General features: G+C 38.1%; 1 protein-coding gene across 3 annotated transcripts; it reads right to left on the reverse strand.

The window, feature by feature from the left end:
* Positions 1-1,196: 1,196 nt before the first annotated feature.
* On the reverse strand, positions 1,197-12,894 carry msrb3 (methionine sulfoxide reductase B3). 3 transcript variants are annotated; one of them, XM_056748614.1, is made up of 7 exons: positions 12,781-12,883; positions 10,111-10,274; positions 6,809-6,917; positions 5,930-6,007; positions 5,416-5,444; positions 2,760-2,857; positions 1,197-2,665 (listed from the first exon to the last, which is right to left on the reverse strand). In XM_056748614.1, the coding sequence occupies exons 2-7, from the start codon at positions 10,226-10,228 to the stop codon at positions 2,492-2,494; spliced, it is 606 nt and encodes a 201-aa protein (XP_056604592.1). In that variant the 5' UTR covers positions 10,229-10,274; positions 12,781-12,883; the 3' UTR covers positions 1,197-2,491. The 3 variants fall into 3 exon arrangements, with proteins under 3 accessions (XP_056604592.1, XP_056604593.1, XP_056604594.1); XM_056748615.1 differs by lacking the exon at positions 10,111-10,274 and adding an exon at positions 9,383-9,537 and having other exon boundaries at positions 12,781-12,868; XM_056748616.1 differs by lacking the exon at positions 10,111-10,274 and having other exon boundaries at positions 12,781-12,894.
* Between the last annotated feature and the right edge of the window lie 559 nt (positions 12,895-13,453).

Genomic DNA, 13,453 nt, shown 5'->3' on the forward strand with positions numbered 1-13,453 from the left:
AAAATGTGCAAACATATCAACATACGAGGCTTTCCCTACATTCCACACCTTAAAGCATAAATGCAGACAAATGTGACAAGACCCATTCCGACTACGGGATGTTTTGGAATTCCATATACAAACAAACGGCTCGTAACAGTTGAAGCCGTTGCACATCCACATAGCAAGTTCACTTTTGCTCTATAAATGACAAAATTGTTTGACTTCCGGGTGGGAGATGATATGGGGTCCAAAGGCGGTTTGAGACAATCCAGCTGGCCGTCTACTCAAACCTCTATCCTCCATCGAAAGCCCCCAACCCACCAGCGACGCACAGTCTAAACACACCTGACTTGTAAATATTCTTTATTGCACGGGTAACGTAAACGCTCTCAGCGACAGGCCCGTCGGACGATTTTTCCCACACTCGCAGACTAAGGCCAACCACTCTGTTCTTTAAACAACTGCACCGAGGAGAGAGAGGCGAGGCTGACGTCACCCCTATCAGGGTTTGAAAAAGCACTTCTAGCAGCTCATCAAGTGCACTACCGCTCCAGTCAACCCAAGAGACTCATGGGGTGTCTGGATTTTCTTCGGCTCACAATAGCAACTTGTGGTGGATGGTGTTCAGCATTTGGGGAGCTACTGAAAATAAGAATGAAATAAGCCAATCGTTCTTTGGTCTGTTGAAATTCAAGCTTTCGCAACATTAAAAATGGGTATATTAATAACTGTTCGTAATTTGACAAAATTTGACATTTCTTTCAAGATATTTACTTTTTGCATAGGTGTTGTTTACACAAATGCACTTTTCCTAAGACCATTTCATTTCTAAATCAAACCCAAAATGCACTTGACAAAAGCAGCTACATTGATTTAGGCTCAACAAGTATACATTTTCTAGCTTAAAACACAGTTGATTGTAGGAAAAGTTCACCAAAAAAAAAAAATTCATATTTACTCACCAGTGGTTTCAAATCCCCAAAAGAAGTTTCCAGGCTGTTGTTTTCCAATAAGCGAAGAATAAAAAGCACCATAAAAGTTGAACGAATTATTTTCACATTTAAATACATGCAAAGGAAAACCTATAAACGATGCCATAAAAATATAAAAGAGCAACATTACAACAGAATCAAATTCATATCAGAAAAACAAGATGTATGTAAATGTGTGCATGTGTTCTCAACACGTTTAACAAAACTCACAACATAAACACATTATTCTTAATACTTCTTTATTCACACTGGTCAAAACGAATCAATATTCAATATAATCAAAGTGAATCCATATCCAAGAAAATATTTAACTCCGAAGATAAACAGGCACTACAAGCAGGGAGACCAAAACAGCACCTTTAAAAGTCAGGCTACGTTTGTGTTCAGACTAAACATTTTTCATCTGTTCCATTTTATTTCAAAGAATGCTTTGTACTCCACTTTTGCTTACTTTACTGCTCGCAGGAGCACTTGCATAGCATTTTCCTCAAACTTCATGACCTCCCTATATCGCATGTCACTTTAGAAACAGCTCAGCTCTGTGACTGCACGTACATGATTTGTTTTCAATCGTTGGGCTTTCAATATTAAGTACGGTTCAAACATCTTTGACCATAAGTGAAACGGCTAGATAACTGACAAAATTTGGAAGAATAAACAATGTTTACAGAGTACTTCAAATTTATACTAAAAATAAAAGAGCGATTTTAATTTGAAAAATATATTTTTGTTGAAAAATAGTGATAAATTGCTATAATTAAATTGACTTATTACTTTTATTTGTGAAATTAAAGTAACAAAAAAAGATGAAGATTTATTTGAACGTATTTGTTTGCGAAAACGGATACCTCAAAAATCATGTTTTTTTATTGTGTCATTGTTTTTATTGTGTTATTACTTAATCAAAACAACCGAACTGCAGTTTGATAAATATAACTTGGAATACACCGTAAGAAAAACATGATTATTAAAAATTCTTATCAGTTTTTGCAAAATTAACTCTTCATATGTTGATGTGACATACTGATCACATCATATTTTATAGTGTGCAAGTTTGCACAAATCTTGATAATCCCAGTGTGATCTGGAAATATTCCATGGTGGCAAATCTTAACATTTTTTCAATTTAAGCCTTTATAACTTAAGCACTTCATACCTTTTTTTAAGTAAACTTAAAAATAAACATATTTTCAATGTGCTCTCATGACTCTTGAACCCCACTGTATCTCTGTGCACAAAATCATTACTAACACACTTCTAACATTATAAAAACAACCACCAAGTGTTTCCAAACTTTCCGGGGACCAATTACAGTTTACCAGAAACTTGCTTAGGTCATGAAGTTTAGAGGCAAACATAAGGCCATTTACTGGGATGTGTATATTGCATTCCTGACATCATTTAGACAAACGTTGCAAAAAATATATCTGACTGATTGCACAGCTTGATTTGGAACAGTGACTTTGGTGTAGCCTATGCGTGACATCTGCGACTTGATTGGTCTATTTCAAGAACTATTAAAGTTCACCGTTCTTACTAGAAGATGGCGATTGACCTGCTGCTCCGGTTGGTTCCGCCTTATTAGAGGCATCGTCTTTTGACTGGAAAGTGAGAGAGGCGGAGTTTATGCAGTAACGTTTCCTTGAAGGGCGGGGTCCATCATCAAAGAGATGGCCCAGGTGAGCGCCACACTGCAGGTAGAGAGCAGGAGGAAAAAACACACCTTGAAGAATGTGCTAGCATGGCCTATAAAACTGTGGAAAAGCTTGTCACTCGGTTTTGTACCTGACTGCAGTTTATCTCCACTCTATGCATGCCGTACGAAAAGTCATCGGTTTTCGTTATAGAGTCCTTATTGATCAAGTCGAAAAAGGAAGGCCATCCTGCAAAACCAGTTAAGAATTCAGTGTAAAGCGACTCTTCAAGAGAGCATGTTGGTGGACCTCATCTTCTTGCCAATCTTTTTTCTGTTAGCCGAGGCAAAGCAATAGATGTAAAGTATGTGCTTAGGACACACAGGGATGTTGTAGCTAAACTACAAAATCTCCTTAAACGTTATATGCATCTGATTCATATTTAATACGATTTTGTTTCATGCTAGTTCAAATACAAAGCGATCGTCAATATGCCATATTGTACGTCTGGCCATCGTCTCATGAGATCAGCAAGTGAAATAAACCCTCCTTAAAACCGACAGTGTTATCACTGGTGTCCCACAATCCTGTTTCTTTCATCTGGAAACTTTCTATCCAGTAACAGGGGTGTGAGTGGAAAAAATAGCTGTACTGGCTCATAGGTGGTCCTGCTTATGGCTTTCTAAGAAGGTGGGACGTCTGGAGGAAAGAAACCTTGGGAACTTACTGCTACACAGCCTCTGACCACATATTTGTTTAGATCTTTCACAAAAAAAACTTTTTGCAAAGACAGCGATTCAAAAAACATCTCTTAATGTGGGATGAACTAAGTACAGGTTAAACGCTACTGGCAATGTAGGATATGCCGCATGCAATTACTGTTCACAACATTAAAGGTGCAGTGTACAATTGACGAAAATCCAGACCTTTAGAAACACCTTTTTTTTCTGTATTTTAGTTGCACTTCGCCAAAATTAATTCTCCACTTTTTGAGGTCTCCAACCCCCATCAGCAAACAAGGACTGTGTGCACCACCAAACTGTCCACACATCACGGATTCATTTGAGCTTGAGAGCGATTTTTCCTCTAAATATCATGCAGAGAGAATTGTTCAAGGCCCACCATAGAAGATCTGGCTCTTTCATACCCTTCCTTGTGCGCTTAGTTTGGCAACTAATGGTGTAATCTATCTTGATAACCAAGCATCAGTAACTCTGAATGAGATCAGGTCAGGCTTAAGGAAACAGGAGTGTGCTTATTGCGGACACTGTTTGTGGAAAAAAAACAAGTAATTTAAGCCCTAAAAGATGCATTTTCTTCACCCCCAAAAACCCCTCGACACCCCCATCCCTTCCCTGTCAGGTCAAAGATGCTAGGCTACAACTACAAAGCCGCCAAACTCCACTCGCAGGACGCTCTTGGAGGAATATAGGAATCCTATGACTCAGACCAGGACAATCCCGACGGATCACTGCAGAGCTGATCTAATGGAGCTTTATCACCAGGGCAAGGAGCCCGGTGAACGGATCGGTGTAGCAGAGCTCTAACAAAACAGGAAATTGAGTTTATACTACTTCGGGCTGCACTTCTGTCCACGTACACGGGACGTTTGGCTCCCATCTCAATGACAAAAATCAGATTTTTCAACACGGCCCGCATATGTTTCTCATTTCTGGCTGTTTTCTGTGGAGAATTCATGCATTCGCATATACGTCGTTGGGAGGCCGTGTAAAAATAGCCTGTGTAGCGCAGCAGAAGTATGCAATTTGAATCTAAAATCTGTACCGAATCAGCAAAGCGTAGCTGCTATATATTATATTGGCATTGTATACACTTAACATCAACGTTCATTTACTCTTTAGCTGATGAGCCTTTTTAAGCTTAAAAAAAAAAAGAGGTTTAATACACATCTTAATCTTGTAAAGAGAAAAGATGTCATTGCAACAACAAAGGCCATTTGGGCCACATTATGATGGCCAGCACTTCCATATGATCAGAAAAAATTATTGTGATCCGATTTATGGATTTTTGGACCTGTAAGTTCACTTGCTCAACAGTGTTCAAATCATATTAAACAATGTTTTTAACATAAAAACATAAATAAATTATGATAGCCAACACATCCATTAAGAAAGACCATAGACAGATTTTGAACGGCATCATCTAAATTCTTCATTTGATCTCAGTCTCTAAAGAGATCACTTAAAAGGATAAAAGGACTAAATGTCTAAAAAATGTTTCCGATAAATTATTCCCTAATTGTCCAGGAAGTTATTTCCTAATTGCAAAAGAAGACAGAATGCCAAGGTTAATGTGGACAAATTAGGAAGCACAAGATATCAAAATGACAGCAGTTGAATGCTTACGCCAATTTCATTAATTTACAGTAACAGATAGCGCTCATTAAAACAGTTTGTAACCTTCTTAAAGCCGACCGTTTGTTTTATGTATGTGCTGTAAATCATATATTAAGGAGCATGAGAGCTTTTGTGCTCCATTAGCCAGTTGACTGATTCACATTTGTCCTTGCAATCAACCATAAAACAGGTTGATGAGGTCAAAACACCTCCCTTTGTGGAGAATGAGCTAATTTGGTATCTCTGTTACTCTATTCATTTGTAAACATTACTATCACCTTAAGATACTCTCGCTGTTCTTGAAAAGCATAAGGTAGTAATGCAACAATTAGCTTGTACAAAAATATGTGTTCATATGTAAATATAAAACAAAAGACATAAAGGATGTATATTGTTTATAAAGATTTAGTAATAAAATATGTTTTGTTATTGAGGAGTGTGGTCACATACCTGATCCGGAATCAAACTTCATATCAGACCTGCAATGACAAAAAAAAAAACAGAAAAAAACTGAGACTACCTTAAATTGCTCCAAGAACACAATTTAGCATTTTATGAATTTGATTAAACACTTTTATCCAAAGCAACTTCCAGTGCATTCCCTCGATATATTTTTGATCAGTAAGGGTGTTCCCTGAGGACTGTATGCTTAATGATAAGCTGCTAAGGCAATGCTCTACCGGTTCAGCTGGAGGAACTATACAGAGATATTGCAGTCGTATTAGGTGTTCAGCGAAACTAAACATTGTTGCTTGGAGTAAAAAAAAGTTCTTGACAGTAAAAAAAGTTAAATAAAGAATCAAATCCCCGTGAACCGCAATTTGCTATCGTGTTAACTTCCGTATTCTGACACATTTCCGAGTAAAATGGAATTTACAATTAACCCTGCAATATATCAAGAAAAATATGAATCGTCGTTTTTAATTTCATTGAGACTACTAAAGGGGCCATTATCAACACTTACGTGAAAAGAGAGGCCCCGCAGACGACACAGTGGTAGTTTCCTTCCTCTTTGTTATCTGTATGTTTTCCGGCGAAAGCACTGAATGTGAAAAAGAAATCCAAGTCAAACAGTGATATGACATATTTAATGATCAAGAATGCATACTGGAAAAACACTTTCAAAGCACGTATACATTTTCCGCGCCCTGTTTGTAATGTGCAAAACTAATTGACATCAATGAATGATGGTCTGTAGAGCATCCAGATAAGGACAAAATGTGGATTGCGTTTCTCAAAACAGAGCAATCCCAGAATGCACCTTTCCGGGTCCTGGATCTCCTCTCTCAGGCTAAAGGCATTTTTCACATTCTTCCTGCCAATGGGCCGATAAATACATTCCCCACGTGTGTTTTTTACAACTGAGCGATTGAGGGGAGAGAGGAAGCGGCAGTGTTTTCCCTTCTACTTCACATCCTTTTGCACAACATCTATCTCACCTCCTTGGGACGATAAGGAGAAAAAGTGCCATGCGTTTTAGGCGTAAAATAATCAGTATGGATGATGTGACAATTTCATGAAATGTTTCAATATTCACAAAAAATTCAGAAGCCATTGAAATTGGAAAAAAATCTTATTTTTTTACACATTCTTATGTTTTACAATTTAGAAACAATTTAATCCATAAAAAAAATCTAGATTGATTCAAGTAATAATATTTATTTTTCTACAAATGTTATAAATGTTTTGTTACCAATCATAATATTTATATTGTAATAGGTTATTTATATCAAACAAATCAATACATTTTCTGCATCTATTAAAAAAGCATTTTATCTTTTAAGCATAAAATTGAAGGTTTTTGGAGTTTTCACATGGTTTTTAGTTATGGTGCACATGTCACCTTTCTGTGCCTTTCTCCTGAGTCACATGGTACTCCATCGGAGTCAAACGTTTCCTCAGCTCCTCCTCGGTGAAGGTTTTGGGCCATGTCTTCTTGCTACGGCACGTTCCTACAGAGCAGAACGTAAATTACAGCAGGCATGAGTGGCCCATATCGCCAATAAAACCTCTAGGTACTGCAAAACGTGAAACATTTCTTAATGTACTTTCATGTGACTCCTTTCAAGCAAGAGTCAGTGCGTTTGGTTATTTTCGTTGCAATTCTTTTTTACTGAAGACAAATCTTTGTCAATTTGAATAATAAGCTGACTTTTACCTGGAAAAAGTCACAATACCAGTGACACACACAATCCAAACACACACACACACACACACACAATCCAAACATCTCATTGTCATTGATGTGCTACAGCCAGTATTGCGCAGTGGCAAACGAGATTTCTCTGAATAACATATAAAGTGAGTTACAGAGAAGCACTTATGTTGGGTGTCTGTACAGAATGCTACAATATCTACGCTACAGGCGTTAGTATGCTTTTTCCCTTTAACAGCAATGCTGACCTCTAGAGCTCAGTCCTAAAACTGACCAATTGCAGCCACACGGCACCTTTACCATACATTTTTTTTGACAGCGTTAAATAAGTTCCCAAGCACTTCCAAACAATCCCGCCATATCTCATTTTAATACAAATACATAATGAGACACAGTCGTATGCCAAGATGCCAATATGTTTAATAAAATGATAAGCTAAAGCAGATTACAGTTAAAATATCCAATTTGGCAGGACGAGCTCTATAGCGGGGATTTTAAAAGAACCCATGTGTCCATTTGAACCTTATTTATTCGCTGGGACACACAGCGGTTTTGAATTACACACAATTCCACTGCAATTTCCAATTACCGAGAACCTTCTCCCTCGTTTCCACATATTTTTTAGCTAATTTTTTCGGCCGTTGCCGTGTTTACGGGGGGTCTGTACTACACCCTTATTGTTCTGCCAGTTTTACAGCTAGTGTTCTGGTGAGAGTGGGTCTCCTGAAGAATTCCTCTCAACAAGATTGAAACCATGTGAATAAAGGAAATAATAGGGTCTTTAAAGGTCCCTCTGGTGAATGGGCTCCATTGATGGGCTCTGCTCTGTCCAGCGAGTACAAAGTTACATCTGACAAACACGGGAAGAGGGGAGGAGAATCCAAAGAGGAGGCCCCCACACTCCCTGCAGGATTTCCCATATCCCTCTCTCATCTCTGGGAGAGGGTCTTCTGGATCCTATTAGCAAGACAGGGAGAGAATTCCGATTTTTTTTGTGTATGAAGGGCTCTGAACCCTATTTATACTGTGAGAGAATGGAAAGGGGGGAAGAAAGAAATGTTTTATTTCTCGGTTTGTCTAAAAAAGCCTCTAAGGAGGCATTTAAAGAAATTCAGGAATTTGGTCCGTGTCACCCCCTGCAAATGATTTAGTTTTGGTGCACCGAGAGGTCACTCTACAAATCAGCACGTTTCTTAGACTTCCCTCCGCTATAACCTCAAGTGTAAGCTATTTCCTAATTAGTGGCAAGATTTGTTCTTGGTATGTTCCTTTCACTCATGACTTGAAACCAAACATATCCTTTTGTGCCCTGGATGTTTTTCATGGTTCGTCTCACCCATGTCCTCCTGAGCAATGTAGACTTCTATGTTAACAGTGCTTGCAAGTCATTGTATATCATAAAACATTTGGTCAGGGGTGGTCTTAACCTTTAAAACTACATTTTAAACTTACAATTAATATAACCAGGACATCTTAACATACAATGTATGTTAAGATGGCATAGCACAGTACTTCAACATAAAAGACCCTTTAGCTGCATTTCTTCTGCTGGCTTGCATGCACTGCTATATATTTTAGGAATGTTTACTACAGAAAGTTTACAATTTACAATAATACATTTACCGATCAATCTTGATCAAGGTCTTCTTTGATCATTTTTTTATGTGCACCACGTTTGGTTATTGCAAATTATTGCAAAATCTAGATTCCAATAATGGGAAAAGTGTGAATACAAAGCAACCATTTGTAGAAAATAACAGTTGAAGCTTGACAGGACATGCAGGCTTAAAGGAAGGCAAAATGGTGAGTTAGATGTTAATTCATGAGCAACTGAAGATCTCTACAGAGAAGAAGCTTAGAGCAAATGTGACATTTCAGGGCAAGGGGACATCAAATGCAGAAAAACCAAGTCAGGCATCAGATGAAACATGACATCAGGCTGCCCGCTAGACTCAATCTACTTCATATAAAATTACATTTATTATCAGTTCACCTGTTGATATTCCAAATAAGCACATCAACAAACATGCACTTAGGCTGACACAATAAGAACTTGTTCTTCACACTAGGCCATTTAAAGCAAAATCATATTCATTTAAAGCTCAGTCAGGCTACCTTTAGATTAAAGAATTAAATTGGTTTCTCTACAAATAACATCTAAAACACTAAAAACAGACCCCTTGCCCAAAGCTTGTGCACGCAGAACAAAGCATCAAGGAGCTTGAGAAAGCAGAGCGCACACACACACAGCATCCAGGTGACCTGAGGGGAGACTGCAAGCCTTCAGTTTTACAGGTTGGCCCTGGCTGACCAGGTGCAGAAGATTGAACCCGGACATGGCTGGAGCTGATGCTGCTGGAACAAGAGAGCGGGGCGATACAGGAGCCGCCCTCTAAGACACCCTCCTAACTGTCAGGCTAAAAAAAAACAGGACACACATAGGCGAGGAGGGAGAGGAAGGAGAGAAAACACAACATTGGTCAACGCAGATGTCAGTCACATAGACAATGAGAGCGGGCAGTCACGGGACGGCTGACACTTTCCATGCACGGAAAGACTGATCAACATCGCTGTGTAAAGAGAGACAGGTTAACATGAACTCTATAGATACTTTTATGACGTGTCAAAGGTACAATTTGAAGCCAAGAGTTAGATGACAGTATTAGTAGTAGACCCCAACAATTGAAGTAAAAATCTAATTTTGTATAAAAAGGTTACACCCATGAAACATCTTGGACACCGCAAAATCTTGAGACATGAGGAATAAACGCGAAAGAGCAAAGATGTCAGAAGCAATTTGAATAGGCGATAATGGCCGTTTCAACCAAACTTATCAGCTGTTTTTATGGCTGTAGCACGTCAGAAATGTAAACTAGGACACACTCATACCAATCCACTGAGCAACTTGACTATTGCTAACCAGACTTGCATATTATAAGACATATAGTCCATTATAAAACTATAGTCCAAAAGCTGAGTGGTTACAGTACCTATCGCAGTGGGCGGAGACAGAGTTAGAAGCTGCCCTGTGGTTCTAGGGGAACGCCTGCATTGGAGCAGGGCCACGGATACAACCGGGGTCATGAATCGGAAAAGACGGACAGCCATCCTGGCATTGGCAGACTTGACAGCACGAGCACGCAGAAGGTTCGAGCTATAAGGAAAAGAGCAGGAAGGTGTGTGCCAGCGTCACTCAGCAGTCATGCAATTAGGAGTAAAGATATCTATTTCACAATCGCCTTGCTCAAGTCTTAATATGAATGAATAGGAGAAAAACATTCCTTTAATACTTAAGGTGTAAAGAACTTTGTGAAAAAAAGATTACAGATTAATAACTACATGAGCAAACACAGGCAAAGCCTGTGTGAATGCAACAGAATGAGAAGGTAAAGCTTTGGTTTATAGGGAAGGAGGTCCATCTAGTGGTCATGAAGGTTTTCATCTTTCTATTTCTATCAAAATGAGAAAAAGAATATTCTTTAAAAATTAAAGGGATACTTCAACCAAAAATGAAAATTCATAATTTACTCACTTTCGAGTGCTTCCAAATTCCATTTATTTGTGTTGATGAACACAGAGAAAGATATTTGGAAGAATGCTGAAAATCAGACAGATTTTGCAGCCCATTGACTAGACTACCATAGTAGGAAAATATTAAATGGTGGTCAAAAGTGCCCCAGAACAGTCTGGTGTCCTACATTCTTAAAAAAACAAAAAAGTTTAAGTAATTTTCCCTACTATGGAAGTCAATGTGGGCAAGATCTGTTTAGATATAAGCATTCTTCCAAATATCTTTTTCAGTGTTCATCAGAACAAAACAAAAAAATACAGATTTGTAACAACTCGAAGGTGAGTAAATGATGACGGAATTTTCATTTTTGTGTAAAGTATCCCTTTAATATTTGCCCCTAACAATTAGACTTGAATACTTCAGCCACACTTAAAAATGTATGCATGTCATTGGGTTAGATTGCAAAATATAAAACCAGGACACATCTGCATAGAAATGATGCTTGAACTTTTCCGCAACAAACTTTACATTTCAATAACATTCAAACATTATTAAGTGGCCGAAGACTGTAAGTGTCACTGTTAATAAAATCATATAAATTAATTGTTCGCAACGCTATCATATTGTACAATTTTATAGCGTTGTATTATTTACCACAGTGCAAAGATGGCCACGGACCGTATCTTGTAAATAAACATCCACAATTGTTCATCATGTACATCCAAATCTATAATTGTTGCAAAAATGAATGCAACAGCTTAAACATTGAGACACACGATGGTGCAGTGAATGTTGTTAAGTTGAATCTAGGCTGACTGGAAGGAGTGATTTCAACACATGCACAGATACAGACATAAGCAAGGCCGTATTTTAAAAATAGCTTGCACAGACTTCCACACTGGACTATAAATGATGCACCATTACTACGGCGTATGACTATGACACCATAGGTTAATATTTGTCCACAGCGTAAAGTTTACATCTTTCACATTCCTCATATTTCTTTAAATAACTTTAAAGGTCAGATGACATTCTTATTATTTAATAATTGATCTTGTTCTACTAAAGCAAATCTAATTTTAACTCATCAGAACCCGTACCATTTAATGAATCACTTCAGATGCACAGCAAGGCACTTTTGGAAAAGCGATTTAATTGAAATATTTTGAATAGAGCCAGCCAACTTACTTGAAGAATGCCTGCAAGTTTGACAGTGTTACTTTAACGTATTTTACCGGTGTAGTTTCTCAGTTGACCTACAATTATACATAGACGACATAGACTAACACAACATCAAGTCTCCATGCTCAGGAAAACAAACATTCAAAGCAACTCAAATACAGCTTATAAATACATCATGCTTGATACTTGAGGCAGAGCCACAACTATATATGGTCATGAGAGATGAATAAGGCCTAAAAAGCAGAACTGTACAAGGCAGCCGCGATGGTAGATGTCAACAATGACTAAAGTGAAGCTGACTAAAGATAAACAACATTAGGAGTGTGTAAACATCTCAAGCATGTGAATATTCTGCCATATGATCTGCGCCTTTGCTTTGGAGCACCAACACTGGCCAAAGTAAAAAGCTGTTTTGTTCCAGGTCCAACATGACATGTAATATTAATGTCATCAAATGACACGCGCTTTCCACAAACACAACGTTACGTAATAACGTGACGGTCGTTTTCCTGTGGCAATGCGCAGGCCGATTGGCGTATGACACCAGAGTATCGCGATAGCGGAGCTCTCGAGATAACTCGATATCATAAACTGATAAGTCTGCGCAGTGCCCCGCGCAGTCGAACACGCTAAACGTCGTCACCTGTGGGAGGTTACATACAAAGTATTTCAAGTGTAACTGATATCAGTGGACCACAAAACTGTACTCTTCTGGGCTTTTTTACACCGTATGTCGTCATATTATTATATAAGTTAAGCATTAACATAACAGAGGTGAGACAAACGCATACATACGAAAAACGCATACGCTGCGAATGTCAATATTGAAACGAAAGTTACGTATAACGGTAGTTACGTGATGAACGCGCAGTCCTTGACAACGATTGCTGTCACGCGCAGCTTGCGCTTAAAATAAAGTATTTTGAAAGTGCGTCATAGAGAATACAAACATAATAGTTAAACGTACCGGACAGAAAAAGCAGAGCTAACACCGGGCAGAGCAGCAGGCTGTAGAATGAAGAGCAGTGCATTTGTCAAACAGCGACACGTCTGTGTACTTCTTAGGTAATGACAAGTGCATTGTGGGAAATTCCTTCCGCCGCTCCATATACGTGCAACGCGATACGTTCATTTAAACGTATAATTACTCAACGCGTCGCACGCTTTAGTAAGATAGTTATGACACGATAATATTTATAATATAACGTTACTTGCTAAAGCATACTGTATCTTGTTATATAATATACAGGATGTGGAAGAGAAGTAGCCTATTGGGACTGTTTTCAAAGGAAGGTTGTCACATGCTTGTAAATAGTAATATTAAAATGTACATTTACAATATATACAATGTATTGTTGAAAAGTACATAAGAGTTTTAAAAAGCTTTTTAATTCACTGTCATGGCGACTGAAAGCTGTAACGTGTGATTACAAGGCTATTTTAGAAATCATAATCAATCACTGGAGATGTGTTAGTATTTGCTACATCCTGTTGTTACATCCATTAAAACATTCTTTATATAAAATCAATATTTACTTTTTATATTTACAAAACAATTAAAGCCCCACTCCCCTATCGGTCTTGGTAATTGTTCTATAAATACAAAACAAGACTTTATAAACATTTAAAAGATCAAATGA

The sequence above is a fragment of the Triplophysa dalaica genome, chromosome 5 (genome assembly GCF_015846415.1).
Source record: "Triplophysa dalaica isolate WHDGS20190420 chromosome 5, ASM1584641v1, whole genome shotgun sequence".
Lineage (NCBI taxonomy): Eukaryota > Metazoa > Chordata > Actinopteri > Cypriniformes > Nemacheilidae > Triplophysa > Triplophysa dalaica.